Genomic DNA, 12,857 nt, shown 5'->3' with positions numbered 1-12,857 from the left:
GACTGAGCCACCCAGGTGCCCCATGGGGAACCTTATTTTGTAGTCATTCCATTCAATCAGTATTTGACATCTGGTATGTGCAAATAACTAGGCAAATTTCCATATCCTCATCCCCCAAATTTTAGTTGTTGTTTTTTTTTTTTTTAAGATTTTAGTTATTTATTTGACAGAGAGAGACACAACAAGAGAGGGAACACAAGCAGGGTGAGTGGGAGAGGGAGAAGCAGGCTGCCCGCAGAGCAGGGAGCCCAATGCAGTGCTCGATCTCAGGACCCTGGGATCATGACCTGAGCCAAAGGCAGACACTTAACAACTGAGCCATCCAGGTGCCCCTAAGTTGTTTTTTAACATAATGTGGAATTTCTGGGGCACCTGGGTGGCTCAGTCATTAAGCGTCTACCTTCGGCTCAGGTCATGATCCCAGGGTCCTGGGATCGAGCTCTGCATCGGGCTCCCTGCTCGGCCGGGAGCCTGCTTCTCCCTCTCCCACTCTCCCTGCTTGTGTCCCCTCTCTCGCTGTGTCTCTCTCTGTCAAAAAAATAAATAAAATCTTAAAAAAAAACACAAAAAACATAATGTGGAATTTCTTCGGGTTCTTCCGACTTTTACTATACTGAGGTCACCTTTATACCTGTTGTCTTTCTCAAAAGATGCTACATAATGAAATAATAGAATCTTTAAAATTGGGAACAGCCAAAGATCAAACCCAATCTTCTGCCCATTGCAGAATTCCCTTAATGTGTCTAACAGGTTATCATTCAGCTTCTGTTTAGGCATGTGATCAGACAGCTCATCCCATTTTTGGACTGCACTGATGTTAAAAAATAAATCCCCTTTATATTAAGCTGAAATTACCTATCTTCTCAGTGGTCTTAGTTCTGCTCTAATCCCTCCTTCCACAGCCTTTCGATCTTTTGAGAAAGCTCCCAAGTCCTTCATGGTCTCTTCTTTAACCTACCATATGGCGTCTAGACCCATCTTTGTCCAAAAAAGTAGGGTGTTAGAACCATTCATGATACACTAAATGTTCCATATGATTAGGGAGAGAGACCATTTCCTCTAGTAGAAACCAACTTGTTTTCCCAAGAGGTAAGCTGTGTTCACTGGACTCGTCCAGCTTGATGGGACCATTCCATGGTCTTTACCAGCACATCTTGTCTCTGAAGCTTATAAACAGGGTCCAGGTATTGTTAAGTCAACTCCTTTGAGCATCCTGGATACCTTCAGAACTCTTGGGTAGATGCAGTATAATTCCAGAAGTGTATCTACATATATTCTAATTATCTTGATGAGAACATCTAGAGAATTAATTTATCCATTTTAGGAGCAATTTGGAATGAGAATTTTTATTTCTTAGAAAAAACAATTTTTCTATAATTGTCGTTACTGCCCCTTAGTGTACCTTTTGGGCCTCTTATTAAGGGGTCCTACAGAATCTAATACTGTTGGTTGTTTCCTTTCTGTAAATGTGTTTATAATATTTCTAATACTAAGGACATGGCGTGGCACAGAGTGGATGTTCTGTGTTTGTTACCATCACCATCATATGAAGAACATCCTCCATGGGTTGTGGAGGTCCTTGCAAGGTGTGCCTTAAAATTCTTCCTGTCTTGCGTGATTTGGTTTGCATACTTGTGGAGTCCATGTTCTCCCTACCTGGGTGGGCTACCTTTCCATTTTTTGTTAAAGATGACCTTTTTTCCCTACAGGGACCTTTCTGGGCTCTGCCTGTACTCACATGGCTTTTCACAGTAACTGTCCTGTTCCATTCTGGGCACATTTTTCCTGAGATCCCAGGAAGGTTCGTGACTGTCACTTTTTAGTATCTTAAAAATGTTCTGCATTTGCCTGTAAAGCTCCCCCTGTGGTAACAAATTTCTCATTCCTTCAAAAATTATTCTAAGAGTAGCTTAGTTTGGTTCAAAAGCAGACTGTTTCTTCTCATTCTTCTTCAAATCAGCAAGGTATTTTTTACAGTGTACAAATCCAGGGGATGCACAATTCTCTTTAAAAGGATTCTCTGGTACTATGAAGTAAGGTTTTTCAAAGTCAAGACACCCCTTCCCCTGCAAGTCAGCCACCAGTCTGCAACCAAACATGAACAGATTCTGCTGCTAATTGAATTTCCTTTTTGATCTGGTTCCTTTTGTCAGACCTGTGCAATTAATTTATTTATTGTTTTATTACTGAACAGACAATAGTGTCCCAGAGAGAAACCATAAATAAAATTGAAATCTGGTGTTGTGATAAGGAAATAACTAATATTAATAAGATTATTTCTTTCCAGAAAGTCTGGTGTGCACCTTTAACAAAGGTTAAAGTAATTTATGTTTCATTTGCATTGCATTAAGAATTTTAAAACAGCAATTCTAACCAAAATGTATGAATTGGGTATTTTTAATTTTTATCATCATTAGAAAGCAGTTGTGTAAATTTATGACCAGCATTAAGAAGAATTACATAAATCTTTATTATATAAGTTTCTGGTGTACAGCTTTATAATTTAACATCTGTATACACTACAAAGTGACCACCACCACAAATCTAGACACCATACAGTTGACCTCCTCCTCTGGTAACCACTAGTCTGTTTTCTATGGTTTTTTTAAAATTTTGTTTGTCCTTTTAAAGTTTTTTTTGTTTTTGTTTTTAAGATTTTATTTGACAGAGAGAGACAAAGTGAGAGAAGGAACACAAGCAGGGGGAGTGGGAGAGGGAGAAGCAGGCTTCCCGCTGAACAGGGAGCCCGACGCGGGGCTCAATCCCAGGACCCTGGGATCATGACCTGAGCCGAAGGCAGACGCTTAACGACTGAGCCACCCAGGCGCCCCATAATTTTGTTTGTCCTTTTGTTGAGATTCCCCATATAAGTGAAACTGACTTTTCTGCATTACATGTGTTCTTTGGCTTCTTTGTGGTAGATTAATTGCCCAGGTATGTGTGGGTTTATTTCTGGACTCTCAGTTCTGTTCCATTTAATCTCTGTGTCTGTTTTTGTACACAGAGCATACGGTTTTGATTACTACAGCTTTGTAGTATAGTTTGAAATTAGGGAGCATATTTCCTGCCTTGTCCTTCTTTCTCAAGATTGCTTTGGCTATTCGGGATTTTTTGTGGTTCCATACAAATTTTATAATTATTTGTTCTAATTCTGTGAAGTATGCTGTTGAAATTTTGAGAGCTACTGCATTGAATCTGGAGATTGCTTTGGGTAGTGTGGAGTTTTTAATATTAATTCTTCCAATCCATAAGCACAGACTAGCTTTCCATTTATTTGTGTCTTCAATTCCTTTCATCAGTGTCTTGCAGTTTAAGTGCCCAGCTCTTTCACCCCCTTGATTAAATTTATTCATAGCTATTTTCTTCTTTGTGCTGCGATTGTAAATGGAATTCTTTTCTTTTTAATGGAATTGTTTTCTTAACTTCTTTCTGAGGCTTTGTTCTTAAGTGTTTAGAAACACCACTGATTTCTGTGTATTAATTTTTTTTTTAAGATTTTATTTATTTATTTGAGAGAGAATGAGATAGCATGAGAGGGGGGAGGGTCAGAGGGAGAAGCAGACTCCCTGCTGAGCAGGGAGCCCGATGTGGGACTCGATCCCGGGACTCCAGGATCATGACCTGAGCCGAAGGCAGTCGCTTAACCAACTGAGCCACCCAAGGCGCCCCTTCTGTGTATTAATTTTATTATCCTGTAACTTTACTGAATTTATTTTTTAGTTCTAACAGTTTTTTGATGGAGTCTTTAGGGTTTTCTGTATATGGTATCATGTCATCTGCAAATAGTGAGTTTTACTTCTTCCTTTCTGATTTGGCTGCTTTTTATTTCTCTTTCTTGCCTGATTTCTGTAGCTGGGACTTCCAGTACAGAGGCGGGAATGGGCATTCTTGTCTTGTTCCTGTTCTTAAGATGAAAGGCTTTGAACTTAGCACTACTGACTATGGTGTTAGCTATAGGATTGTCATATATGGCCTGTATTGTGTTAAGGTACATTCCCTATTCCCTAATGTACCCGCCTTGTTGAGAATTTCTAACATAAATGGAAATTCAATTTTGTCAGATGCTTTTTCTACATCTATTGAGATGATAAAATGACTTACCTTTCCTTCTGTTAATGTATCTCATTGATTGATTTCCATGTATTGAACTATCCTTGCATCCCTGGAGTAACTTGATTGTGGTACATGATCCTTTTTAATGTATCATTAGATTAGATTTGCTAATATTTTGTTGAGGACTTTTGCATCTATGTTCATCAATGATATTGGCCTATAATTTTTTTTGTGGTGTCTTTGCCTGGTTTTGGTTATTAGAGTAATGCTGACCTTGTAAAATGCATTTGAAAGCTATTCCTCCTCTTTGAAAGAGTTTGATAGGTATTAAATCTTCCTTGAAAGTTTGGTAGAATTTCACCAGTGAAGCTGTTCTTAGACTTTGGCTTATTGGGAAGTTTTTTTTTGTTTGTTTTTTGTTTTAAGATTTTATTTATTTATTTGACAGAGAGAGACATAGTGAGAGCAGGAACACAAGCAGGGGGAGTGGAGAGGGAGAAGCAGGCTTCCCGCAGAGCAGGGAGCCCGACACGGGGCTCGATCCCAGGACCCTGGGATCATGACCTGAGCCGAAGGCAGACGCTTAACGACTGAGCCACCCAGGCGCCCCGGGAAGTTTTTAATTTACTGTTTCAAACCTCCTTATTAGTAGTCAGTCTATTCATACTTTGTTTCTTCATGATTGTTTTGGAAGATTGTAGGTTTCTAGGAATTTATTCACTTCTTCTAGGTTGTCCAGCTCATTGGCATATAATTGTTCACAGTAGTCTCTTAGGATCCTTTGGATTTCTGTGGTATCAGTTATAAGTACTTCTTTCATTTCTGATTTTGAGTCTGCTCTTGTTTTTTCTTGGTTAGTCTGCTAAAGGTTTGTGGATTTTATCTTTTCAAAGAACCAGCTCTAGTTTCATTGATCTTTTTTATTGTCTTTTGTCTGTTTCTGCTCTAATCTACCTTCTAATCTGAGGCTTTGTTCTTTTTCAAGAAAAGTTCCTTTAGGTGTAAAGTTACGCTGTCAGTCTGAGATTTTCCTTGTTTCTTGAGGTAGGCATGTATTGCTGTGAACTTCCCTCTTCGAACTGCTTTTGCTACATCCCATATATTTTGGTGTCCTATTTCAGTTTTCATTTGTCTCTAGGTATCTTTTTATTTCTTTGATTTCTTTGATGACACATTGGTTGTTCAGTAGCATGTTATTTAATCTCATATCTGTGCTTTTCCCCATTTTCTTGTAATTAATTTCTAGTTTCCTACCACTGTGGTCTAGTTTTATACCAGAGATGCTTGATAGGATTTCCATTTTAATTTATTGAGACTTCGTTTTTGGCCTAACGGGATTTATTCTGGAGGATATTCTATGTACACTTGAGAAGAATGTGTATTCTGCTTTTAGATGAAATATTCTCAGTATGTCTGTCACATCCATGTGGTCTAATGTGTTAAGTCCAGTGTTTCTATATTGATTCTTTTGTCTGGATGAATTATCCATTGATGAGAGTGGGATATTAAAGTCTTCTACTATTAACCATATTGCTTTCAGTATCTCCCTTTAGATCTGTTAGTATCTCCTCTATATATTTTGGTGTTCCTACATTGGGTGCACGTATATTTATAAATGTTGTACTTTCTTGCTAGCTTGACCCCTTTATCATATGTAATGTCCCTGTCTTTTATTACAGTCTTTGTTTTAAAGTCTAATTGGAGTATAGCTAATCCAGCTTTCTTTTCATTTCAATGGAATATCTTTTTCTGTCCCTTCCAATTTCAGTCTGGGTATGTCCTTCTGAAGTATCTCTTGTAGGCCATACGTAGATGTGTGTTGTTTTTTTATCCACGCAACCACTCTATGTCTTTTGATTGGCAAATTTAGTCCATTTTCATTTAAAGTAGTTATTGGTAGGTATATACTGATTGACATTTTGTTAATTGTTTTCTGTTTATGTAGTTCTCTGTTCTTCTCTTTCACTATTCCCTTGTGGTTTGATGGCTTTCTTTAGTGTTCAGATTCCTTTCTCATTTTCTTTTGTGTACTGACTATATTTTCCCCTTGTGGTTACCATGAGGTTCACATAAAATATGCTATGTAAATAGCAGTCTGTTTTAAGTTGATAGCAACTTAATTTTAGAAATCTTCTTTTATAAATCCTCCCTCAAAAATGAACAAGACAGCACCTTAGCAATTTTTCTTTTAGTAATAAAAAGTCTTTTCAACCAAATAATAGTCTTCCTTTGGGGTTTTTTGTTGGCTTAATAGGCCCTCCTCACAGCAAATTATCTATCACTCATTATTTGGGCTCCACAGGCCCATTAAACAGAGGAGAAAAAGAGACTAGAGAATTCTAATGTAAAGCAAATTTATTAAATCTTGAAAATATGTGATGGTCTTGAGAAAAGATGTCCTTTACTTCGACAGAATGTCCAAAAGAGGAGCATTCATTTGCTTGCAAAGGCCATAATCTGTTCCTGGAGAAAAATGAAACAGAATGAATGATACTTTGACACTGTAAGGTGTGAGGGCAAGTGAAGAAAATATTTTAAAATATACAGGGGTGCCTGGGTGGCTCAGTTGGTTAAGCATCCAGGTCTAGGTATCTGGTTATGAGTTCAAGGCTCCGTGCTGGGAGTGGAGCCTACTTAAAAATAAAATACCCAAAGTGATTAAAGCAAAAACTCAGCAGAAGTCTCAGACAGATGCTCCTCTCAAGAGTTCCTCCAAAGTGTCTTTAGATGGAAGTTCTCAGGAAAGAAGCTGACCAAGCAGCAAAAGGAGTTTAAAGCAATTTTTTTTTTTAAGACTGTATTTATTTATTTGAGAAACAGAGAGACAAGCAGACGGCACTGAGTGCACAGCCCGATGCAGGGCTCAATCTCACGACCCTGAGATCATGACCTGAGCTGAAATCAAGAGTCAGATGCTTTAACCAACTGAACCACCCAGCTGCCCCTAAAGCATCTTTATCTTTAAAAGTTCCTATTCACTATTTTAAGCCCTTCCTCATATAAAGTTACTGCTTAGATGTGGGCTCTAGCACCCAAGAGCCCAGCAAGGACTTTTTTGCTCATAACCAATGAGGGAGATATTCATAAAAAGGCAATTTTACAGCCAAGAAAATAAATTCAAAGAAATTAAGAGTCATTGGCGAAATGCTTCCTCAGCAAGCAACTCCTGGAGAGCCGTGAGTGACCTTACTTTGAGTGGAGATACTGCATTTGTGGCCTGCAAGCCCCATGTCCGGAGCAGCACCAGCGGCGTGGCACTGGTGGAATAGAGCCTTTTCAGTAGGTCAGTAGCAGCCAGAAGAGCAGTGTTGTGACGCTGTCGATCTGTTTCGTAACCTGCGAGATGGCTCATAGAGCCTAGAGGAAGGAGGAAAGGTATAAATCCCTAATCTTATAGTGAAGTTGTTTCCTAGCAAGCCAGACACACTGATGTCTACCACATCTGGCTCCGGAGGGGCATTTTGGGGTCCTGCCCTTCCCTGACTACATGACCTCTGGCTACTTCTCTGAAGTACCTGAACCCTTACCTAAGTCCTTCCCATTGAAGGCTGCAGCACTGAGGTGATGGACCAAGCTGGAGACATCCCCAAAGCCCATGTTGACACCTTGTCCTGCAAGGGGATGGACTCTGTGGGCTGCATCCCTAAGAAGCAAGCAGAGTTCAGGTGTGGCCACCTGCAGCCAAGTAAGAAGAGTGCGGCCCTGCTCTGTTGTCATCTTACCCGATGAGTGCCAGCCGCGGCCGGACGTACTCGGCAGCATGTCCCAACCCAAGTGGAAACAGCACTCGACTTTTGGCGTCCACTCCAGCAACACTTGGGGGCATCTGGCGAGCTGAGACCTTAGTGGGCTTCAGAAAGCCAACAGCGTATTGCAGCATGGTGCTGGCCGAGTCGATGAAGTCTGTGTGGTTAGCATCGCTCCACTGAGCAGCATCAGCCACAAAGAGCAGAAATTCATCAGTGATTAACAGGGGATTTTAAAAATCAGCAAGGAAACCCATTTTATCACTAAAGCCAAGTGTTAATAGTACCTAACATGCCTAAACTAATCCAGACCACAGGTGACAAGCCCCTTAAACAAATGGAAAACACAACTTCCTGTCCTTCCCCACAGGTTTTAGGATCAAGCCAAACTGCTCCTGAGCTGCCCCTGCCTACCTGTGAACTTCCACCTTTCACTTCCCTTAACCCTCAAAAACCATACAGTAGCCACCACAGTGTAGCTCATTCTACAACATCCTCTTGCCCCTGGCATTCCTCCTCCTGCTTAGAATGTCCTTCTAATTCACCCCGATGACCCCTTAGAAACATCCAGAAGCTGTGAACCTCCCTCTAAGCCCTCCACTGTGTGTTTTCCTCCTCCGTGCTTCCGTTAACATCCTATGAATACTTTTACCAATTGTTGCTTAAGTAGCTTTCTCCCTCACTTGACTGTGAGCTTCCTGAAAGCAGGGACTGTGTCTCATCTGTCTACCTCCAGACTCTTGTACCTAGAAGGCACGTGTGATTGTTGCTAAATGAATGCACTGCAAAAGCCCGTGGCAGGAATACATGCTACATGACCAGAGAGGCAGCAGTTACCATTTACCTTGGAAGCCACTTCAATATGTCCAGTTCCTCTCACTCCTGTTGCTACTCCAGAGCAGGGACGCCTAAGTTCCTCAGTATAAACGACTGTGAAGTCACTAGCGAGGCAGCAGAGTTTGGTGGTTAAAACCACAGGTTCGAGGGCCAGCCTCATTTCCAAAGCCGGCTTTACCGCTAGCTCTATGACCTTGGGCAAGTAACTGAGCTCTAAATGCGCATAAGAATACCCTCCTCGATGGTTCACTGCATTAAATACATACAGGTACAACTCTTCACCTGCACGTGGCACACAGTAAACGTTCAGTAAATCTTACTGATTATTACTATTAGTGAATTTAGATATATGTGTTTAAGCTCCGAAATTACTGGTGCCAGTATTATTAAAGGCTGTGTCTACTCCAGAATAATCACTACATTTGTTGAGCACCTGATGTACTAGGTATGCTCCAAGCATCTTGTATCAGTTCTCTCATTTTGAAAGTTTCTAGACTTTTATTATTACTGTTATTAAACCCTGAGAGCCTGGTGATACGATCTCCATTTTCTAGGAGATTAACAGGCACAAGCAGTACTGAACCCATGTCCGTCTACAAAACTTTCTCTTAAGCTCCCTGCTAAAATGCGCTCAGCTCCTCTCAACGCTTCTAATGAATCAGGCTTCAAAGGTTCAGGTACTTCAAACCTAGTACAGCTATTCAAAATTAGCCAAGCATTACAGATTCAAAAAAAAAAAAAAAGGCCAATGAGAACCACTGCCCAGACAGCTATTTCAGTCAGCTCAACAGCAGCCCACAACCCTCAAAAAAGCACGGAAGTTAGTAATTTCCATTGTTTTCCATTTCTCTGAATGTCCTCCCTTCCATGTAGCCCAGATCAAACCCTGTAGTTACAAAGGGGCCACTGGTTGGTTATTCCTTTTTCCTTCATCAAAACCACCTTTCTGTATCTCCGCTGCAACATAGCATCACCTGGACAAGCTCATACTCACGAAGGCAGAGTTAATGGTATCCACAAACTTTTCCTCATCCATGCTGACGAGCTCTGCTGCATGGTCATGGGATGTGGACCAAACCAAGGAACTCAAGGTATCTGAGAGCTGTGTCAAAAGAACACCAATACTGGGGCGCCTAGGTGGCTCCGTACATTAATTTGGGCTCAGGTCATGATCTCAGGGCCAGGAGACTGAGCCCCGTGTGGGGCCCTGTGCTCAGCAAGGAGCCGGCTTGAGATTCTCTCCCTCTGCCCCTCCCCGCACTTGCAAGCACACACGCTCTCTCTAAAAAAAAAGAACATCAATACTAAGGGCAAGACTTCTGTTCTTAGGAGCTCTCAAGGGTAAAGGAAGTAAGGGGGGAAACAAAGTTAGCCTGGGCATATGCCCTAGAAACCAGAAAAAGTTTGAAAGAAAGTGAAGCCCTAAGAGAGGAAGGCCGGGTATGTTTAAGCTGACCAGCCAGAAGGACTTACCGGGAGCAAAGCAATGGGCCCAGAGGGAAGAAATCTCTGCCAAGCTACGTTGTTTTCTGTGGCCTACAATACAGCAAGGAAGAGTTCTCACGAAAAGTACTTGGCACCCACTAAACACAAGCAGGGTCCCCAGACTGTGGGCTCAGGATCTTACCTCCGATAAATGCAGAGTAGCCACAACAGCAGACTGATCATAGTTCCAGCTGACATTCTGAATCCCGGCAGCCTGCCGCACTCCTGAGTTGTAACCATCTGCACCAATCTGCATGGAAACAAGAGTCTGATTCAGTCTTATTAACTTCTTAATACGTAAAACTGTTCCAGAAGTTTGTTTCTGCCTCCTTTTCTCTAGTTCCAACTGTTCACAAGCTCATCGGTGGCAGGCAACTTTTTATCACGCCCACCTCACTCACAGCCCCTGGAGGGGGTAGCCTTACATAGGTGACCCCAGTGTCAGCTACTGGACCAAAGCTGGACATCTGCCCCATGAGGTGCCAGCCAAAGGTTAACTTGGCCAAACTCTCTTGGTATTTGAATTAGAAGCTAATAAGGCAGGCACTGGAGTTAACAGTCCTGCTGGAAGGTTAGGAATGGCTGCCAGGTAAAAGGGGAAGCTGGTGAACAGAGAGACATGGGAAAATGCAAGGAGATGAAGTGATTACAGGACTCCTGCGAGGGAAAGAACCACCTCAATTTCTGTTCCTGTTCCTGTGTCCCTTTTCTTTCAAGACCTAAGATGATCCAGGAGATTGCTTCCTATATAGGATTTACAAGACCATCTTAACTTGAGTTGGCCTGAGTGGTTACTGGTCCTTATAACCAAAAGCTTTGCCAAAAATTATAGCTTAAACCTAAAACGAAAGGCCACAGAATCTAGAATAAGCTATGGATATGCAAGACCCCTGGCAAAATAAGAATTTTCAACTACCAACAATTTAGTCTGGAGGGTGCTGCCATCACCTAGGGTAATATGAACCCAAGGGCTGGAGTCTGCCATGGTAAACGGATAAGGCCAGGTGTAGCGGAGTGCTTTGCTCCTGTAGAGAACTGTCACCCGGTCTAGGAGGTCAGAAGAGAGAAAACAAAACATTAGAAAGGCAGCCTACATGGGCTGAGGAAAAAGCCATAACTAAATCTAAAGGGAGCTCTCAAGACAGCTGTCTCTTATCGTTTACTCCTAAACAAGGAAAGTAAACTCTAAAAAATAACTAATGCTATATAGTTTGAGAGCTGATGAATGACAGAGCCACAGGGATGAGTCAGTGTCAAAAACAAAACAAACAAAACTCAGCCCTGAGTGACCAGCCCACACCAGGGATTCTTTCTTCTCACCCCCACACTCCTGCTCTTCTCGGTTCACTCTGTGCCTAGGTGACTCCATGTGCTTTCAGAATCAACAGGGTGGGAATCCCAGGGGCTTAAAAAAGTTCTAGATTTCCTAAGATTTTTCTTGCCACTGAAAATCATTTTACTTTTCTGATCATAAAAATGATATGCCTGTAAAGTATGAACAACAAAGATTTAAGGGATAGAAAAATCACCCTTCATTATACCATTCAGAGGCAACTACAGTTAAAGCTTTTCCATACAGCTTTCCAGATATTTCCTATGCGTATAGATGCATGTGCACACGTAGGATATGACACATACTTTTTTCACCAATTTGTTATGGGATATGTTTCTAAGTGATTAAATATTAGGTCTAAATTATCTTTAAAAGTTGCACACAAGCGGGGTGCCTGGCTGGCTCAGTGGGTAGAGTATGGGACTCTTGATCTCAAGGTTGTGAGTTCGGGCTCCATGTTGGGTGTAGAGATTACTTAAAAAAATAAAATCTTAAAGGGGCGCCTGGGTGGCTCAGTCGTTAAGCGTCTGCCTTCAGCTCAGGTCATGATCCCAAGGTCCTGGGATCGAGCCCCACATCGGGCTCCCCACTCTGCGGGAAGCCTGCCTCTCTCTCTCCCAGTCCCCCTGCTTGTGTTCCCTCTCTCGCTGTGTCTCTCTCTGTCAAATAAATAAAATCTTTAAAAAAATAAATAAATAAAATAAAATCTTAAAAAAAAAAAGTTGCATGTAAGTTCATTGCATGGATAAATTACTATTCCATATCAGAAAGCATTTAAGTTACTTCCAGTTTTTCTCTCACTAGAACCACCCTGAGATAATTTGCATATCATGTATCTGATAAGGAATTTATATTCAGAATACATAAAGAACTCTTAACTGAAAAAGAAAAAGACGATCCAGTTTTTAAATGGGCAAAAGATTCTGAATAGTCATTTCCCCAATGGCAGTAAGCACAGGAAAAGATGGGAAATACAGTCAAAACTACAATAAGATACCATTTCAGTCACTAAGATGGATCTTATTAAAAAAAAAAAAAAAAAAAAAAAGGAAAGGGCGCCTGAGTGGCTCAGTTGGTTAAGCGACTGCGTTCGGCTCAGGTCATGATCCTGGAGTCCCGGGATCGAGTCCCACATCGGGCTCCCTGCTCGGCAGGGAGTCTGCTTCTCCCTCTGACCCTCCTCCCTCTCATGCTCTCTGTCTCTCGTTCCCTCTCTCACAAATAAATAAAATCTTAAAAAAAAAAAATAAAAAATAAAAAATAAATAAAATAAAAAAAAAAGGAAAAATAAGTGTTGGCAAGGATGTGAAGAAACTGGAACCCTTATATAGTATTGTTGGGAAAGTGAAATGGTGCAGCCTCTTTGAAAAAGTTCAGCAGTTTCTGGAAATGTTAAACATAGA

At 41.2% G+C, this 12,857-nt stretch overlaps 1 protein-coding gene across 4 annotated transcripts in view; it reads right to left on the bottom strand.

The window, feature by feature from the left end:
• Positions 1-6,390: 6,390 nt before the first annotated feature.
• COQ6 (coenzyme Q6, monooxygenase) overlaps positions 6,391-12,857 on the bottom strand; it is a 22,211-nt gene continuing 15,744 nt past the window's right edge. For 2 of the 4 annotated variants that reach the window (XM_064571322.1, XM_045901200.3), the window contains exons 5-12: positions 11,038-11,168; positions 10,264-10,371; positions 10,110-10,172; positions 9,631-9,738; positions 7,776-7,978; positions 7,581-7,696; positions 7,244-7,410; positions 6,391-6,516 (exon numbers count right to left, since the gene is read on the bottom strand). In XM_064571322.1, the coding sequence (XP_064427392.1) occupies positions 6,487-6,516; positions 7,244-7,410; positions 7,581-7,696; positions 7,776-7,978; positions 9,631-9,738; positions 10,110-10,172; positions 10,264-10,371; positions 11,038-11,168 (926 nt within the window). In that variant the 3' untranslated portion in view covers positions 6,391-6,486. The remainder of the gene's footprint in view (positions 6,517-7,243; positions 7,411-7,580; positions 7,697-7,775; positions 7,979-9,630; positions 9,739-10,109; positions 10,173-10,263; positions 10,372-11,037; positions 11,169-12,857) is intronic. The other 2 variants (XR_010405262.1, XM_064571321.1) reach the window with 2 other exon arrangements.

This window comes from Mirounga angustirostris, unplaced genomic scaffold (assembly GCF_029215605.1).
Source record: "Mirounga angustirostris isolate CCGP_5_RB_7025 unplaced genomic scaffold, mMirAng1.0.hap1 SCAF_9, whole genome shotgun sequence".
NCBI lineage: Eukaryota > Metazoa > Chordata > Mammalia > Carnivora > Phocidae > Mirounga > Mirounga angustirostris.
This window is presented reverse-complemented; position numbering and strand designations above follow the sequence as displayed.